The following is a 20526-nucleotide window of genomic DNA, read 5'->3' on the forward strand; positions in this document are numbered from 1 at the left end:
GAAATGGATTAAAGTTGACTCAACCTCTGTCCTGTGTCCTTGTGTGTACCACATTGAGCATGGAGAAAAGAAAGAAGACCAAAGAACTGTCTGAAGACTTGAGATGCAAAATTGTGAGGAAGCATGAGCAATCTCAAGGCTACAAGTTCATCTCCAAAGACCTGAATGTTCCTGTGTCTACCGTGTGCAGTGTCATCAAGAAGTTTAAAGCCCATGGCACTGTGGCTAACTTCCCTAGATGTGGATGGAACATTGGGTGACAACAGTGTCAACCCGTACTATCCGTCGGCGTCTGAATGAAAAGGGACTGTATTGTAGGATACCCAGGAAGACCCCACTTCTTACCCAGAGACATAAAAAAGCCAGGCTGGAGTTTGCCAAAACTTACCTGAGAAAGCCAAAAATGTTTTGGAAGAATGTTCTCTGGTCAGATGAGACAAAAGTAGAGCTTTTTGGGAAAAGGCATCAACATAGAGTTTACAGGAAAAAAAAGAGGCCTTCAAAGAAAAGAACACGGTCCCTACAGTCAAACATGGCAGAGGTTCCCTGATGTTTTGGGGTTGCTTTGCTGCCTCTGGCACTGGACTGCTTGACCGTGTGCATGGCATTATGAAGTCTGAAGACTACCAACAAATTGTGCAGCATAATGTAGGGCCCAGTGTGAGAAAGCTGGGTCTCCCTCAGAGGTCATGGGTCTTCCAGCAGGACAATGACTCAAAACACACTCCAAAAAGCACCAGAAAATGGTTTGAGAGAAAGCACTGGAGACTTCTAAAGTGGCCAGCAATGAGTCCAGACCTAAATCCCATAGAACACCTGTGGAGAGATCTCAAAATGTCAGTTTGGAGAAGGCACCCTTCAAATCTCAGGGACCTGGAGCAGTTTGCCAAAGAAGAATGGTCTAAAATTCCAGCAGAGCATTGTAAGAAACTCATTGATGGTTACCGGAAGTGGTTGTTTGCAGTTATTTTGTCTAAAGGTTGTGCTACCAAGTCTAATAAGACTGAGGGTGCCAATATTTTGTCCAGCCCATTTTTGGAGTTTTGTGTAAAATGATCAATGATTTAACTTTTTTTTTTTCATTTTCTTTTGTGTTTTTTCATTGCAAGCAAAATAAATGAAGATATTAATACCAAAGAGTTTGTGCTTGCAATCATTTTCTGGGGTGCCAATACTTTTGGCCAACACTGTACATCTCACAGGATCTGGTGAGTGTTTTTTTTTTTTGTTTTAGTTATGGGCATGCATGCATCTATTGGTATGGGGTTCGGCAGTATGTACATATATCACATAACACCAGGCCCCTTCCATCAACGATATGTATAATGGTTGGATAATCTAGGCTTTCACCAATCTTAGTGCTGACTGGCATGATCGCATGCATACCCACAAAGAGGGCTCTGAATGGTCCCTCTGACATACGTGCCATAGGTTCGCCACCATGGCTCTAGGGTCTCTGCAGACCACAAAGTATAATAAGTGGAAGTTCAGGGGAGGTGAATAAACATAGCAAACACTTTTATACTCACCTTGCTTCACCTCTCCTAGGCATCCTTGCTCCTGCTCTCTCCAGCATGCTCTTTGATCCTGTTTTCCCTATGACTGAGGCAACGTGTACCTGTTTTCACCGCTAGGGCCTGTGATTGAGCCTCAGCAGTCACGTGGGGCACGCTGATGTCATTATGCCGGCAGGTCCCATGTTTCCACTGAGGCCCAAAAACAGGCTACAGGCCTGAAGATCTGGGAATCATTGGAAGCTCAGGAGAGGTGGGTGGTGGTATGAGGTTTTTTTTAACTCTCCACCCCTGGGCAGGCTTCTACTGGAAATGGGCCTGGCGGCATGTACAGGCATCACATAGCACTGGACCCCTTTCCGTTTACAAGATATGTAGTGGTTTTTCCTGACCACTATCATACTGCTGCGAGGAACCAGATGGGGCCTGGGGGCCCTAAGGTGTTGACATTGAGGGACTCCACAAAAATTTGAGCTCACTGCCACGCCAAAAGATTAGCACATCCTCTATATATCTCAGCCCCGGATCAACCCTAGAAGACCATGCCTGATGCCGATCAGTAAAAACCATTATTTCACAACCACCAGCTTGACATACGTGGGGCCACCAGGCTTCGCATTGCTGTACCCTTTAACTGGTGGAAGGTACTGCCCTCCAAATAAAAAAAAAATTCTCTTCAGAACAAATCTCAAAAATCTGAAGACAAAGAGATTATGAAATCCAAACTACATCCCTCTAGTACTCAAGAAGCAATTGACAGCTCTGTATCCTTGCTCAAGTGGAAAAAAGGAATAAAGAGCCCCCACACTGAGAATAGCCAATTATACTCCATCCTCAAGGATAAGCCTTTCAATTCTATTTAGGACATCTGCCGTATCCCATACACAGGAAGATAGGCCTAATGATTAGACAAATAGACATGTGGTCTTAGCATAGTGTTTAGGTATACAGTACACTGACATTCTGGGTCAGGCTATTAATACCTAACCCTATAGGATGAACTTTCAACAATAACAAATGCTTAGGTACCTTGGAAAGAAGGATGCATAGCTGGTGGTGTGTGTTTTGCTTATCAGACCTCTGATGATATATATTTCTATAGACATGCATAGGGTCTTTTTTAGCTAGGTATAGCAGTGCTGGGGATACATCTGTCTGGACTATTCTCTTAGAGGCTTAGCCCATTGGTGTGGCATTAAGCCATAGCCTTGGGATTTATCCCTCTGCATTGTTTGAGTCAGCCAGCTAATATGAATTTATCTGGGATGGGTACAACACTGCTCCCTATTGTGCATCTGGATTGGTGATGGAGTAAGCCCAATACCATTGGCTACTCATTTTTTAACGATTTATGTTTATATTTGGCAGGATATCGAGTACAGGGTTGTTGTTCCATTGTTTTTATCATTTGTTTTAATTAAAGGTTCCGTTTTAGAGATCTTTTTTGGCTTTTTAAATTTTCTCAGTGATCTCTGCTTAATGAGTAGTGTCAGGGTCTGGGGTTGCTAGGTGGGGTGGCATAGACACACAAGTTCAGATTGTTTAGTCCAAAACAAAAGTAGAGTTTTATTTTCACTCAAAAAAGGTAGTGCAGCAACAAAGGAAACAATACAATAATAAATACCTGCCCGGCTAGGCTCTAACTAAACATAGAATAGGTTACCTCACCTAGAATGACAGAAATCCAAAAGCCAGCTGAATCACTCAGGACACAGCTTCGAAAATATGACCTCTCTGTCAGCTCTCCAGCCAAACTCTGCCAAAGTGTTGCTGCTGGAGCTGGCTTCTTAAGCCTCCTTGATGAGGAGACTCTCTGCAGCTGAATCACTGCTGGAACTTCCCCAAAGTGTGGACTGGAGGGGGGTGGGGGGGTGGAATGACAGGTCCCACTACCAAACTACCTGTCATTCCTAAAAATCCAGCCCAGTACTGAGCATTTACGAAAATGCTCAGCAGACGAAAGTTGTCTGCTGAGAACAAACATTCCTGGAGTTTTCTCATCTCATCCACCTGAGTAGTCTGGGTGAGATGTACACCCCCTCCATTACCTGACCAGCCATCGGCTTACAGTAGCCATCCTATTTATGATCAGTGAACAGGAAGAGCAGATACCAGTACAAGAAACCTAGTAGACACAACTAGTTAAATGCTTGATTGATTGCAAATAAGGACATAAGAGAAACGCAGAAATTTATCAAACATTGAGTACTCTTCAGTATATAAAGCGTGGTTGAAGGAAGGAAAATACCTTTAAATTCCAAATACATGTTTTAATTCAAGTTTATTATAACAAGGTATAAAGCCCCACTAGGCGGAAACGCAGCAGAAAAAAATGGTGCATTTTACAGTACCAGCATAGTGAATGCAATTTTGTCTAATCCTAGCCCCACACTGCGGAAAAAAAAAAAAACGCTGTGGAAAAACTGCGTTTTCAAAAACGTTCGCTTTTTTTTTTTCAAAAATGTTCGCATTCAAAATGTTCGCATTTTTCACACTCTATGGGGAGTTTGAAAACCGCAGCATGATAAATGTGTTGTGGAAACTCTGCAGAAACGCCGTGGAAAAGCATCAAAATCCGCAGAAAAAAACTCACTGTTTTGCATGGTTGAGGCTAAGGCCCCACGGGCCGGAACAGCCAAGCTAAAGCGCTGCAGGAACAACCGCGGCCTGAACACATTGCAGTTCTTCTGCAGTGCTTTCAACAGAAAGTTCACATAGTTTTCCTCTGCGGACTTTCTGTTACAATTATATCTATGGGAAAGCTGCCGGCGTTTCCGTAGATATAATTGACATGCTGCGATTTTCAGAACTGTGACTGTTTTGGAAATGGCAGCATGTCCGCGCTACAATTTTTTTTTTCCCCCGCAAAGTGGGCATGGGATTCACATGGGATCCCATCAACTTTTCAAGTACTTCAAAATGCCACAATTTTTCCGCGGCGTTTCTGCCGCGGCCAAATCACAGTGTTTCCTGCCCGTGGGGCCCCGGCCTAAATAGCAGAGGACCATAATTCCTTAGGATTTTCAACATAGCCTTTCAATTACCTTTATTGAACATGAGAAACTCGAGCAAAAATGTGATGAAAACTCAACAGAAAACTCATATGAATTTCCGCAGCACAAAACTGAAAAACGCATGTACATGCGTGTTTTTTTCCGTGACAGAAAACGCAGCGTTTTCTCTACGGTTTTTTATGCTGCGTTTCCGCAGTGGAGCCTTAGCCTAAAAAAATGTTTTACTCCAAATTAAAAAAGAAATCTTACCTGATGCCAAGAAATTTTGGCTGCTCTCCAGGAGCAGACATAGTAGTCTCCATTTTTAGACTATTCATGTGTGCAAGAGAGATAACTGTTGCAGACACATACCATGGAAGACCCATGAATGATGTTACAATTATCATTAAAGATATGCAGAAGAAATCCAAATGAAGGCCTGCACCTTTCTGCAAAATAATTTTTTTTATGATAAATATGTTGAAATACAGCATAATTATAGAAAAAGGGACTGTTGCAGATCAATTACATATCAAATACGATTATCACTATATATATATATATATATATATATATATATATATATATATATATGTGTCTTCTTAGTGCTCTACATTTAACTCTGCAAGATTGTAAAAGTCAGCTGTTGCTCAAGTTAATGTGCAACAGTAAGAGAATAAAGGCAGTTTTGGAGGGTTACTTGGAAGCAATAAATTAAAAATACCTTGTTGCCCACAAGGTTCCTGGACAGGAAACAGTGTGCAGCAAGATATAAAATGTCCTCCCGCAATGTTAGAGACAGTGTTATGTGCATAGTATGCTGGTTGGCTGTGATATAAAGTGGCTTCAAATCACAGCCGACCAGCATACTATGCACATAATGCTGTCTCTAACATTGCGGGAGGCGAATTACTGTAGCTTCCGTAGTGAGTGTTAGGGCCGTTCAGCCTCTGATGAACTGGCCGAACGATATCAGTTGAAACGCGTCAGACATAACTTTTGGCCGTTATAGATGCGTTTACGTCACCAATGTGGCTCAATTTTCTTCTATCTAGTGGTTGTCAGTATTAGTGATGGGGACACCAATCTTGCCCTCCAGTTAGTGGTAGTTAGAATTTTAAACATTACTACTAGAGATGAGTGAGTAGTGTTCGGATCAGCCGATCCGAACAGCACGCTCGCATTGAAATGAATGGACGTAGCCGGCATGCGGGGGGTTAAGCGGCCGGCCGCCGTCAAAGCGGAAGTACCAGGTACATCCATTCATTTCTATGGAGCGTGCTGTTCGAATCGGCTGATCTGAACAGTACTCGCTCATCTCTAATTACTACCCTATTCTGTGTGGTGTGTGGATGTATATGTATGTTACAACCAATTTGGATTCAATATTTATTTGGGATGTCTGAATATACTCTACATTGGTGGTGACTCTGGGATATTTTTTACTAGTTGGACATACCATTATACTAGTAGTGATTACCGGCATCATAATAGGGGTTTGTGCACACTCTAAACCCTGGGTGAGCCTCATCCGCTAGTTTTTGCATCACGCTGTATTTTCTACAACCACTTTTTACCCTCATGTCATTTATATATTTGGCTATCCAAGTATATTTTTCTTGGATCTTTTATTACATGTTAAATAAGTTATGTTTTAATGTATCCTACATTTCCATGTCCTTTTTGGTTATACCTATTAGGTACATAGACCCTGTATAATCGTTGTGGTGTTAAGGTATAAAACCTACTGCTGCTGCACTGTTAGAACAATATATTTTTTTGTAGTATTTGCTCTCTCTCTTCTCTCTTTAAATATATATGTACATACATCCTCTAACACCAAGAACCAATTCACTATGTATACTCTAGGGTATTTGCGGCACTAGATAACTAGGCAAACAGGGAAGGAGCAGTGAGTCAGCTCTGAATGCAGCCCAAGGAATCATGGGAGTTGTAGTAAAGGTACACAACAGGAACATTGCGAAGTAAACAAACTGCGTCCTCAAACTGTGGCCCACCAAGCAGTTCTGTCCGGCCCGCCGACAATGCCGGCAGGCGTGCATTTATAATGGAGCTCCTGGGGAGCTTGGGCCAGGCCATGGAGTGCTCTTCACTTTACCTGCGCTGCTTCCGGTGTCTGCCTGTGTCCTCCTGTCACCTCACTTGTATCCGATGTAAGGAGGATACAGGAAGCACCACTCCCGATGTCTGTGCGACCTGCTCTGTCTCCGGTGTCCACCTGTGTCCTCCTGCCACATCGCTTGTATGCGATGTAAGGAGGATACAGCAGGCACCGCTCCTTATCTCTGCGTGGCCTGACCTGCCTCTGGTATCCTCCTTACATCGCATACATCCGATGCAACAGGCGGACATCGGAGGCAGAGCAGGTCGCACAGACATCGGGAGCGGTGCCTCCTGTATCCTCCTTACATCCCATACAAGCGATGTGGCAGAAGGACACAGGCGGACACCGAAAGCAGCGCAGTTTGCACAGAAGTGGTGCCCTCCAATAGGTAAAGTGAAGCGCGCTTTCTCCATGGCCTGGCCCAATATAGTCAACTGTGCCCCTCCGTCACTTCGTCAGTCAGGTCACCCTAGCAACGCGACCTGATCTGACGCAGCCCAAATTACAGTAAGCAAAGCCACTGCCATACTACAGTTTGTTGTGCCGCTCAGCAATGGTCTCACTGGTCAGGTTTAGTGCCTGCTGCCTTCCTGGACGGACCCTACCTGTGCCCCCTGAAGTAAGCAGTATAATATCTTACTGTAGGATAAATAACACCTCAGTGGGCATGACACTGGGGCAGATGAAAGGGTGGGGAGAACGGCATGACATTGGAGCAGATGAAGGGGGGGAGAATGGCATGACACTGGGGCAGATGAAAGGGGGGAGAACGGCAAGACACTGGGGCAGATGAAGGGGGGGGAGAATGGCAAGACACTGGGGAAGATGAAGGGGGGAGAACGGCAAGACACTGGGGCAGATGAAGGGGGGAGAACGGCATGACACTGGGACAGATGAAGAGGGGGAGAACAGCATGACACTGGGGCAGATGAAGGGGGGGAGAACGGCATGGCACTGGGGCAAATGAAGGGGGGAGAGCGGCATGACACTGGGGCAGAGACAGGGGGACATGAAACTGTGGGCAGATGAAGGGGGGAGGAGAATGGCATGAAACTGCCAGAGAAAGGGGATATGAAGCTGGAGAGATATGAAACTGGGGACAGAGATGGAGGGGGGACATGAAACTAAGGGCAGATGAAGGGCGTATATGAAACTGGGGGAGAGATGGAGGGGGGACATAATTTACGGGTGACTGTAGGAGGATTATACTGTGTGGGAGCACATGAAAAATGAATGAGAATGGGCGGAGTCAACATAAAAGTGGATGCTCATTTTGTCCCTTTTTCTACTTTTCAAAAGTTGGGAGGTATGCCATACAGTCATGTTTAGTTTGAATTGGATTGGCTTACCTGCATGTCAAACTACATGTCTACTACAAGGGGACATGTGGCAAGGACACAACAATCATAAAACTAGTTAATGAGAAGTAAATGACCTATACATGTTTTTAGAAATGTTAATGAATAGAAAAGAAATTAAAACATTATTTAGTGATTACCTTCAACTTGTACTCTTTTCGGTTAAGGATTACAGCAGTGATTTGCTGATCCATGAATAAAAGGATTGTGATCAGTATTGCTGGAATGCCAGATAAAAGGCATACCCACCATGGATTTCCTCCAAAGGGATATACAAACCAACCTCTATTTGGGTTAGTTGGCTGCAAAATACAAAAACAATAATGAATTAAATAAATTTAAAATCTCTAAAATGTTTCTAAGTTTTATAATTTTCTGAGCTAAAACTGTTTGAAGTGATCTCCCCACCTTCATTTTCTCTTCATTACACACAGAAGCCCACACACACTGTTTATAAATATATATATTGTGGTAAAGTGGTGGACGGGCTGTATATCTCACCTGGTTTCCTCAGCCAGGAGGGATAACGTAAAACCATAAGAGTCCATGTTTTAGTAGAATGTAGTCTGCTGAGGCTCTTTATTTAAGTTAAAAAAGCAGAGAAAAAAAGCAAGGCGCTCACGCAAAGCCAGGCATACCTCCTCCGCTGTACATTGATATTTTAATGAAGATTTAAGTCTGCAACCTTTTAGTGACGCTTTTGGGTGAGTGCCCTGCTTTTTTTCTCTTTGCTTTTTTGCTGCACCTGTTTAGTGAGCAGTTGAGCACCTCCCATTCATGTGAATAGCATCCATCATTATACCACATACCAAGTATTTTCCCTTGTTGAAGATTACATCTATCATCTGTTTGTGTATGCAGTGGTGCCACCTTTTGCTTTTCTTGTATTTTTTTTTAGTCTTTATTTAAGTTACTTGGGCTAGATTTTCTGGACTGGAGGACAGGTTGTTAGTGAGAGTCTTCCAGTCCACACCTCTAGTCCACTATGGGGTTTTCCCTAGTCCCATGTGAGGCTTCCTGGTGTTGCTTACTGGGGAAGGAAGCCCTAGTAAAAGGAGGGCTGGCAGCTTTGCAGCCTGTGTGGAGAGAGAGCACCCTTGGACTGGACGTTTGCACAGTTTGCTACTGCGTTTGGTGACACAATTTTACACTAGGGTTAGTGAGGCATGCTGCTGTTTAGTTAGTGCTGGGCAGGCTTAGGGCTAGTTCACATGGGGCAAGAGGGGGCAGATTTTGATGCCGAATACACTTCACAATCCACCCCCTGACAATAGAGGTCTATGGAGACCGCTAGCGTTCTTTTTTGTGCTAGCAGTTTGTTCCCGCTTGCGCAAAGGCTGCCCTTTCTGCTGATTCAGCCATGGCGTCCACCTCGCGACACCTACCTCCGGACTATGTCCACAAAAAATGAAGACTTTTAGAAACCATCACCATTTCTTACCTTAAATTCATTTGGAACTACAAGTTTAGGGGTCTCTAGTCCACACATAATGTCAATAGCGCAAAAAATAACGATAGTCAATATCACCGAAAAATCTCCAGTCAACTTTCTTATCTAGGGAGAAAAATACAGAAATCGCTAATAAATCAGCTGAATACAATATTTTTAATGGAGTAAATTATAAACCAAAATTAATATATTCCGTCATGAGAATAATATATCGGGGCATATAGTAAGTAATTTATGGCTTTTTTCATGTTTTTTACACTACTTTTCATTTACACTACTACTCATTTAAAACTATTTTCAAGACTCAATGACTTTGTCAGAGGTGTAGCTAGCAGGGTGGCGGGAGCAAGAGGGGGCGGCTGCCATTAATGCCTGACTAGATCAGTGTCTGCAGACATCAATCTAGTTAAAACCCATCCTTGTCTTGTAAACCGCAAGAGACTTCAGGCCTGCGAGAGACATCATCTAGTTTCCTGTGTGGTGATGTAGACGTCCTATGCGAGGACCCTGCGTAAGAAGAGGGAGAAGAAGGGGGGACAGCGGCGGGTTCATTCAGCAAAGGATCGCAGGTAGGTGAGTATAACTTTTTTTTTTTTTAGTGCAGTTGTGGGTAATTTAATAGTATAAGGGGTTGTTAGGAGGAGTAAATATAAGGGAGGATTCATAGGGGGCATTAGGACAATTGTGGGGTCATTTATATAAGGGCCATTAGGGGGCATTACAAGTGGAAGAGGTCATTGATATAAGGGATCATTAGGGGCACACTATTTATGTCAGCAGTAATCAGGGGCATAACATAAGGGGGCAATTCAATTGGGCTTTATTAAGGCTAAGACCCCGCATAATGGCTGCAGCAAAAAACAAAAACCATGCAGGAAAAACCATGGCGGTAACGAATCGAGGTTTTTCCTACAGCACTTTTCACAGAAAGTCGACAGAGGTTTCCTCTGCGGACTTTCTGCTTCCGTTATACCTATAAGGAAAGCGCCAGCTTCTCTAGGTATAATTGACATTCTGCGATTTCCAAAACCACAACAATTTTGGAAATCACAGCATGTCCACTGCGCGTATTTTTCCACAATGTGTGGATGGAATTCACTAGAGATTAAGGAGTTTTCCATCTCATTTTTATTGATTATCCTCAGAATAGATCATCAATAAGAAATCAGTGATTCCCCACTGATCCGCTGTATGAAGGTGCCATGGCGCCTGTTTATATCTTACACTGTCTGTTTATACTGTGTTTCCCCAAAAATATGACCGTGTCTTACATTAACCCTTTCACTGCCAAGCACGTAGCTCTACCTCCTCCAAGGGTGTCTTTTGCCTAGCCGAGGACGTAGCTACTACATCCTTAATTCTAATGCCCATATCTCAGGACTCGTTTGGCCTATGAAGATAATTTTAGATACATTTTAAAGATGATAATCTCATCTTTAAAATGATATCAAGTTCTTCACGTTAACCCTAACTGTGCCAAAGCTATTCACTTTTGAAAACGTTATTGGGGATTTAGATCTCATTGAAGATCTCAATTCCCGACAGCGTATTTAACAGCAATTCGCTAAAAATCTGTAAGGGTTGTTATGAAGATCTTGGTGTCATTTTAAAGAAGAGATTATCATCTTTAAAATTAATCTAAAATTATCTTCATAGGCCAAACGAGTCCTGAGATACAGGACTTTAAATTGTCCCCCACTCCTGTCTCGGGAAGCATTAGTGAAACAGGAAGGGGGTAGGAGGAGCAGCTGCAACTTGCACAGAGACACAGACAGGGAAGCATTTTCTCTGATTTTTGCACAACCAGTATGTGACCCCAGGAGGGGGGGAGGAGGGATTTAGTCCCTATTTCCACCCTCCTGTCAATCAGAGAGTATACTGTACTTTTGCTGTCTGATTGTCACATACAGGTATAATATAATTCCCCCTGAGCTTTACTAGTGGGGTATTCTTTTGTTATACCTCCTGAACACAATCAGGAAGGTTATTGGTGCTTACCATTGTCCAGGTCGCAGCGCCAAAAAGAAAAGTCTCACCAAACACTTACACAACACATACAAAGTCATGAATAAAGTTTACATTTCACCCAAACCCTGTCCTGTCCATATCTGAGCTTTCTAGAGTAAAAAAAGCCTCTAGCGATATCCGTTACATGCTAAAATAATAGTAATAACTATTATCACTAGAGATGAATGTATAGATTGTTAAAATTTTTATAGGGGGATGAAAAATAATATTTTTATGTAAAGTCCTATTTAATTTGCATGCACAAAATGGGATGGCGCATTTCTGTGATTTTGGCGTTTCTTTAACACCCGCCCCTGTAAATATATACATGTGTGGTATGTATGAACTCCTCACATATTGCAGTTTTTTGGAAAGTACATTGTGTTTGCAGAAAGGGATTGCTTGAGTCACACTTTAGTGACAAATTTGAATTTTTGTGCAATTTTTGCTAGCAATCTCTATTTGCCGCAACATTGCATGAAGGTGGTTGTGTTTTTATATACGGTATGCTGTGCAATCTCAAAAATGTTAGATTTTGGTATCACAGTCACAGTTTGCTAGGTGCAGTATAGCTTTTTAACATATTAGTGAATAACAGCAAAATCCTGCCCTTCTTCTGGATTAGGGTTTTTGGGAGTCCTAGCTGTTGTTGTAGTTGATGTTTGCGGTACATATAGTATATATACACATTGTATACACCATAAGCTATTATTTTAAATGTATTTTGTATATGAATCTGAGATTGAACATGAGTTTTAGGTGCAAATATGTGTTTTAGTGCATTTTTTCCAAAATTTTTGAAAATTTTGTCACAAAGTTGCATGAAGGTGGATGTGGCTATTGATGACCCATTGAGACATATGTAATCTTCAGGTTCTCTACGTTCAAAAAATATATAGGGTTTACGGGTTCACTTGCTTTTCACGGTGTGTATGCCCTACATTTTATAGGATGATATCTTTTTAGCATTTCCAGCTTCAAAGCAGATTTTTGTTCCTTCCAGTACTAGTGATTTTCTGAAGACACGTGCATGCGGGTGCAGGACATAGTAATATGAATGAACTCTGCACATGTTGAATTCTTATTTTTAGGAGGTTTGGTGCATATAATTTATTGTTTGGTTTCCACTTTTAACAGCTAATATAAATTTAGTTGCATTTTTTCATAAAACATTCACTTTAAATCAAAATTGCATAAAGGTGCCTGTTCGTATACAGTACCAAGTGGCATTGAGACAATGCTGCAGGTGTCTACTTTAAGAAAAAATATAAGTATGGGGGGGGAGTTGGATGATTTTTTAATGTTGCAATTTAGCTTTGATTTATCCATCTCAAAATTGTGAAAATTGCTCTGGCTACAGGAGGTGCAAAATTTCCAGAGACCCTTGGCAGCGAAAAGGTTAAATTCTCTTCCTAAATATATGACCTGTCTTATTTTCGGGGGATGTCTTATGGAGCGGCTGACAAACGGCAGTCATGCTGGCACATCCTTAGCGGGGCACCGGCATGACTGCCGGTGGTAGGTAGTGTAGGGGAGGGGGGGAAGGTATACTACTTACCTTCCCCATCTTCGTAGCAGTGCTGGTGCTGCTGTTGGTTGCGGCAGCGGAAGTGCTGGGCGGGGCTTAGCGAGGCTTCCAGCGGTGTGCTGGAGAGCCTCACTACGTGGGCATTTCAGTCAGCTGAACGCTGTGCTCTGTGTGCACAGGAAAGCTGTCTGCTGCCTCTGCTGTGATACCATATGTTGTATGTGATACCATACAACATATGGTATCACAGCAGAGGCAGCAGCCGGCTTTCCTGTGCACACAGAACATCGCACACAGTGTTCAGCCGGCTGCAAAGGTTTTTGGGGGATATCTTATTTTCGGGGGGTGTTTTATATTAGGCAATTGCAATGCATCGTGCACCTCTTTGCTATTGTTTCCTATGGATGTATTCAGCACAGGCTGCTGCTGATGATGACTCAGCTTCCTGCACACACACATGGAGATAATAGAAGAGAGGAGTGCTGCTGGGAACTTCCTGTGCTGGCTGCTAGCTCATTAGCATGTGAATAAAAACGGACTTATTCAGAAACCACTGAGGCAATTTACATACTAAAGGTAGGTGTGGAACCCTGCAACCAACCCCACAACCCCCAGAACCAGTGTGACATTTGCTTACGAAAGCCTCTTCATTGGATTACCCATGTGATCCCTGGACCTTGGCTATTAGTGCATATATCAAAGGCAAGACACATCGCTAAAGGAGGGATAATCGAGGATAACACTAGTAACCAGGGCGCTTACAGCCCTGATTGCTAGTATTATATCACCTCCTTCTTCTGTCTAAGACTGCCAACCTGACTGTAACTGACTTTGTGAAGTCCCACATGGCCACACACCTCAGTTCTGAAATCCTGCATACGCACAATGTATCTCTCATCTGGCGCAAATGTAGTTCGATGCTTCTCTCTTAAACGTCTCAGGAGACTTGATTGCGTATGTGTTGGAAAAGATCCCACACCTGCATACTATATCTTTAGAATGAGCTGTACATGCACAGGGGAATTTCATGAAGTCAGAGACATGAGCAGTCTTATAGCATTATTAGAAAAATACATTTCTTGATGTAAGACCTTTTTCCCACAACAAAGGTAATATATTGTTCGGTGTGAATAACACTATATGGCCATGTGTTTCATTTCATATCAAATTTGCTGCTGACAAACTTCATTTAAAGACAATGTGCACATTTCTATACATAAGCATTTTTATGCCACTTACGGATGTAGATAAATATCTGCTTGTTTGGAAGTTCTTTAGAGATGAAGAACAAATAAATGTGCCCACAAACAGAATAACTGACATTAGAAAAACATCAGGTATGTAATTACAGCTGTTTCCTTTTAGATGTCCACCCAACTCAGTACACTGTCCTTGTGTCAGGTTTACAGAATTTTCCAGATTCTGTGGAGAAAAAAAGCAGTTATACATAGAGAGAAACTGTAAGAGAAATAAGTTAAAGGAACACCAATTACTGTAATGTATATATATATATATATATATATATATATATATATTATATATTTATTTTTATTTTTTATTTTTTTTACAAAGTACAACAGTTAATCAAGTAAGTATCTCCATTTCTGTTGGCTACATCTTAAGCATCTTATAGGCATCTTTTAGCAAGGTGAGGTCACTGTCTTCCTAGTCTTTGCTGTGCAGGATTGAAAATGTTACATCAGTTCATTTGTGACTAAAATTACTTCTTCTACTTGTGAGTTGCACAAAAGGAGAGCAGCAGACAGTGATTTAGTTTTTGTTGTGGACTGTTGACATTTATTGACTTTGTGCACAGTATGGAGAAAGTTGTATGTCATGAAGAAGTGGGTATGTATCTATAGAGAACTTCAAAGAAGGTTGCACAAGTGTCAATGGTACCGCACACTCCTGTGTAGAAATGGAGGTGCAAGAAAAAATAGGGTCCTCCGACCCTCTCGACATCCAAAAAGAAAATTCTGCTGCACACTCTAATTTTGCAGTGAAACACAAAGTCTTTTATTGTAGATACAACAAAAATTGATGTACCATGTACATAAAGGCATATACTGTATGTGCAAAGTAGAAAGATAGATCAATTGGTAATGGGACATTTCGGTCGTCCGACCTTCCTTACGCTTGATCTATGTAAGAAATGATAATTGCTCCCATGGCATTAGTGCCCTATGAGGACGAAGAGTCATGTCTAATGAAAAGCAGAAACAAATCAAAAAACCTACCAAAAAATAAGAATCATACAATGTTCCATTGCTTGAAGATTCATTTCCTGCAATAAAAGAACAGCAAAAAAAAAAGATAAATTCCAGTGATACATCATATATGCTCCAATACAGGTTTTAAATCATTATAAAGGTATAAAATGTATTAGTGTTGCATATGTAAAGCTTCATGTAAAGCACCATGGAATTAATGGTGCTATATAAATGAATAATAATAATAATAATAATAATAATAATAATAATAATAATAATCATAGCAAGTTTAAAGCTAAAACTATTAATGATTTTCATGATTGCCATTCTGGAAAGAGTTAAAGTACTGTTCAGTGATAGGTTCAATATAAGTCTTGTGATATATGTTCAAAATTTGTAATGTCTATGTATACACTATGTTGCATATGTACATATGTGTTCATATTGATATTAAAGGGGCTCTATTAGCAAAATCATGTTGATAGAGCCCCACATATGCGTGAATAGCCTTTAAAAAGGCTATTCAGGCACCGTAAATGTTATATTAAACTACCCCCCGTTTTAAAATAAAACCCTAAAAAAGAATGTTATCTATTTATGGATCGTGCACTGTGGGCGGGCATTCAGGGTGTGTCTTCTTCTTCATCCACGCCTCTTCTTCCTCCGATGTCCTCCGGTCCCGCCCTCCTCCGGCGTTCACGAACTGACACTGATATAAAAAAATGGCCTGGGCGCCTGCGCAGTAGCATGCGGCTTCTACTACGGCTACTGCGCAGGCACCCAGGCCATATTTTTTTATCAGTGTCAGTCCGCGAGCGCCGGAGGCGGACGGGACCCGAGGACATCGGAGGAAGAAGAGGCGTGGAAGAAGAAGACGGAGCACCCTAAATGCTAGTAGATAACATTCTTTTTTAGGGTTTTATTTTAAAACTGGGGAGTAGTTTAATATAACTTTTACGGTGTTTGAATAGCCTTTTTAAAGGCTATTCACGCATATGTGGGGCTCTAGCAGCATGATTTTGCTGATAGAGCCCCCTTTAAGAAACCCACGGGATGACACGCTGCACTAAAGTGCTGTGAGAAAAACCGCGGCAGGAATGCATTGCGGTTCTTCTCGCAGTACTTTGAACTGAAAGTTCACATAGTTTTCCTCTGTGGACTTTCTTTTACCATTACATCTACGGGAAAACTGCCGGTGTTTCCATACATATAATTAACATGCTGCGATTTCCAAAACCATGCCGGTTTTGGAAATGAGAGCGTGTCTGCTCTGTGGTTTGAACCGCAAAATGGGCATCCATCCCATCCATTTTGCAGATACTATAAAACGCTGTGATATTTCCCACAACGTTTCCGGGCCATGGGGCCTTGGCCTTAAAGTGTCCTTTGTTGTCTTGATAGGAACACATTCCCATTTACTGACATAGTCATCAGAGAATCTCATGAACACAGCGACACAGTGACCTGTGATACAGTTTGTTAATAGGACACTAAAGCACATTTTTTTCTAACCTGTTTCACTTTCTTATTGTATATATTTTTATTCTATAATCTATATATGATTAGGTAGGCAAATATCAAAATATGTGAGCTTTTACTCTCCTCTGTGACCATCAGGTCAGACATTTGCTGGAAAGTAGTATAACAGCACATATGAAACTGGTATATGAAGATGACGATAATAAAAAAAAAACATATTTGTACTTACCCACTTCATGTAAACTGCACATACAATTGTACTGGGTTATATTATCTATATTATATCTCCAATTAACTGGAAAGTGATCAGCTAGGTTTAACATCTTTTTCACAGCATCATAAATGAAGATACAGCTTATTAATGCACAAAAGCTTTCTTCTGTAAAGCGAGTGAAGTATTGAACTAAGTAAGCTGCATTGGTAGCCACCAATACTATGCAATAAAATGCTACCCAAAGTCCAATCCATAGTCTAAATTCCAAATATTCAAAGTTGTAGTCTCTGGAAAAAAATATAAGACATGGTAATTTTAATGGATATACACACGAATATCTATCTATCTATCTATCTATCTATCTATCTATCTATCTATCTATCTATCTATCTATCTTGTCACACCTTTACACCATTATATACTCTACAACCAATACAACCAATAAATGTAGTGATCCAATCATTAGGTTACTAAAAAAAAAACAAAAAAAAAAAAATACCTCATAGTACCTCATTCACCTGTCAATGATGAAAAGTATTATATATACTGTATATATATATATATATATATATATATATATATATATATATACAGTGCCTACAAGTAGTATTCAACCCCCTGCCGATTTAGCAGGTTTGATAAGATGCAAATAAGTTAGAGCCTTCAAACTTCAAACACGAGCAGGATTTATTAACAGATGCATAAATCTTACAAACCAAAAAGTTATGTTGCTAAGTTAAATTTTAATAAATTTTAAACATAAAAGTGTGGGTCAATTATTATTCAACCCCTAGGTTTAATATTTTGTGGAATAACCCTTGTTTGCAATTACAACTAATAATTGTCTTTTATAAGACCTGATCAGGCCGGCACAGGTCTCTGGAGTTATCTTGGCCCACTCCTCCATGCAGATCTTCTCCAAGTTATCTAGGTTCTTTGGGTGTCTCATGTGGACTTTAATCTTGAGCTCCTTCCACAAGTTTTCAATTGGGTTAAGGTCAGGAGACTGACTAGGCCACTGCAACACCTTGATTTTTTTCCTTCTTGAACCAGGCCTTGGTTTTCTTGGCTGTGTGCTTTGGGTCGTTGTCTTGTTGGAAGATGAAATGACGACCCATCTTAAGATCCTTGATGGAGGGACGGAGGTTCTTGGCCAAAATCTCCAGGTAGGCTGTGCTATCCATCTTCCCATGGATGCGGACCAGATGGCCAGGCCCCTTGGCTGAGAAGCAGCCCCACAACATGATGCTGCCACCACCATGCTTGACTGTAGGGATGGTATTCTTGGGGTCGTATGCTGTGCCATCCAGTCTCCAAATGTCACGTGTGTGGTTGGCACCAAAGATCTCGATCTTGGTCTCATCAGACCAGAGAACCTTGAACCAGTCTGTCTCAGAGTCCTCCAAGTGATCATGAGCAAACTGTAGACAAGCCTTATCATGACGCTTTGAAAGTAAAGGTACCTTACGGGCTTGTCTGGAACGGAGACCATTGCGGTGGAGTACGTTACTTATGGTATTGACTGAAACCAATGTCCCCACTGCCATGAGATCTTCCGGGAGCTCCTTCCTTGTTGTCCTTGGGTTAGCCTTGACTCTTCGGACAAGCCTGGCCTCGGCGCGGGAGGAAACTTTCAAAGGCTGTCCAGGCCGTGGAAAGCTAACAGTAGTTCCATAAGCCTTCCACTTCCGGATGATGCTCCCAACAGTGGAGACAGGTAGGCCCAACTCCTTGGAAAGGGTTTTGTACCCCTTGCCAGCCTTGTGACCCTCCACGGTCTTGTCTCTGATGGCCTTGGAATGCTCCTTTGTCTTTCCCATGTTGACCATGTATGAGTGCTCTTCACAAGTTTGGGGAGGGTCTTAAATAGTCAGAAAAGGCTGGAAAAAGAGATAATTAATCCAAACATGTGAAGCTCATTGTTCTGTGCCTGAACAACTTCTTAATACTTTAGGGGAACCAAACAGAATTCTGGTGGTTTGAGGGGTTGAATAATAAATGACCCTCTGAATAAACTTTTCACAATTAAAAAAAAAATTAAACAAAGAAATAACATTCTTTTTTGCTGCAGTGCATTTCACACTTCCAGGCTGATCTACAGTCCAAATGTCACAATGCCAAGTTAATTCCGAATGTGTAAACCTGCTAAATCTGCAGGGGGTTGAATACTACTTGTAGGCACTGTATATATATATATATATATATATATATATATATATATATACACTAACACTAACTTTTCAACTAACTTTGCATAAATCAATAGCACAGAAGATTAAAAGAAACTCTGTCCCTCTCTCTATATATATTTTTATCAGAGGAAAATGATTCTTTCTGTTCTTACCAGTTTCCCAGACCCCCTCCCTTTGATATACTGAGTTTCACTGTGAAAATACCTGCTGTATCCATCCCGAGAAGTCCTGCAAACTTGGATTATACATGTCTATTGTAGTCTATGGAGACTGTTAAAGAGGGAGCAGAAGTAGATAGAGGCACACACAGATTTTCTCTGGTGCTGGAGCTACACAGGAGCTTTCTAATATTCAGATTACCTCTCTATATACAGTACAGACCACCCTACAATGAATTCTTGACAGGGCATCAGCATTTCCCAATAATTTCCCGAGTCTATACTCCACACTGAAACAAAAATTTTGCAAGGACAGGAAACATTGGGTAACCCTAGCATTTCTGTCCTTATTTATTTTAATCCATGTGAGGGGGGCATGGTCAGTGATCAATTTAAATTTTCTGCCCAGGAGGTAATACCTCAGGGCATCCAGTGCCCACTTAATATCCAAACATTCATTCTCTACAATGGTGTAGTTTTTCTTTGCAGGGGACAGCTTCCTGCTCAGGTACAGTACAGACCAAAAGTTTGGACACACCCTCTCATTCAAAGAGTTTTTTGTATTTTCATGACTATGATAATTGTAGATTCACACTGAAGGCATCAAAACTATGAATTAACACATGTGGAGTTATAGACTTAACAAAAAAGATGTTTTTTGAAAACGTTAGAAAACAAGTTTTCATGATTCAGTAGCTATTTAAGTATGTATAAGTGCTAATATATTTTAATAGTATATATATATATATATATATATATATATATATATATATATATACATATATATTACTAATATTATAAATGTGAAAGTATGTGTGTTTGGATGTTTGTTCCACAATGACGCTGCAACGGCCAAACACATTTCACTCAAATTTCGCACATACCTAGAATGGCACCAGGAATAGACAATAGGCGCCTCACAATCACCGTATATAGCCACGTTTGGTCACCGCGAGCACCGAATTTACAGTCAGTGTAGGCAGCAGGACCTGAGATGACGTCACGACCACATACGGCGTGCTCCCATTGGCCCAGGCGACTGCAGGGGGCAGAGCTGGAGAGGCACAAGCTGGCCGCGTATCGCCATGAAGAAAATGGCGTCCTGCAAGCCGGCAGCTGAGAGCTGCAGACGCCACCCGTGCTGTAGCCCGTCGCGCGCCCTGCAGCGGTGACTCAGGCGGAACCCCGGGTGTGGTAAGGGTTACAGGGCGCCTCACTATCACCCTATATAGTCACGTTTGGCAGCTGCAACCACTGAATTCCCACTCTGTTTAGGCAGCAGGACCTTAGATGACATC

At 41.5% G+C, this 20526-nt stretch overlaps 1 protein-coding gene across 1 annotated transcript in view; it reads right to left on the reverse strand.

Annotated features, from left to right (window-relative positions):
- Positions 1–20526, reverse strand: part of LOC142203800 (electrogenic sodium bicarbonate cotransporter 1-like) — a 99471-nt gene that overhangs the window by 25646 nt on the left and 53299 nt on the right. Inside the window, exons 11-16 of the mRNA XM_075274849.1 lie at positions 16894–17165; positions 15213–15259; positions 14215–14397; positions 9432–9545; positions 8131–8292; positions 4778–4956 (exon numbers count right to left, since the gene is read on the reverse strand). Coding sequence (XP_075130950.1) covers positions 4778–4956; positions 8131–8292; positions 9432–9545; positions 14215–14397; positions 15213–15259; positions 16894–17165 — 957 coding nt within the window. The remainder of the gene's footprint in view (positions 1–4777; positions 4957–8130; positions 8293–9431; positions 9546–14214; positions 14398–15212; positions 15260–16893; positions 17166–20526) is intronic.

The sequence above is a fragment of the Leptodactylus fuscus genome, chromosome 5, assembly GCF_031893055.1.
Source record: "Leptodactylus fuscus isolate aLepFus1 chromosome 5, aLepFus1.hap2, whole genome shotgun sequence".
Lineage (NCBI taxonomy): Eukaryota > Metazoa > Chordata > Amphibia > Anura > Leptodactylidae > Leptodactylus > Leptodactylus fuscus.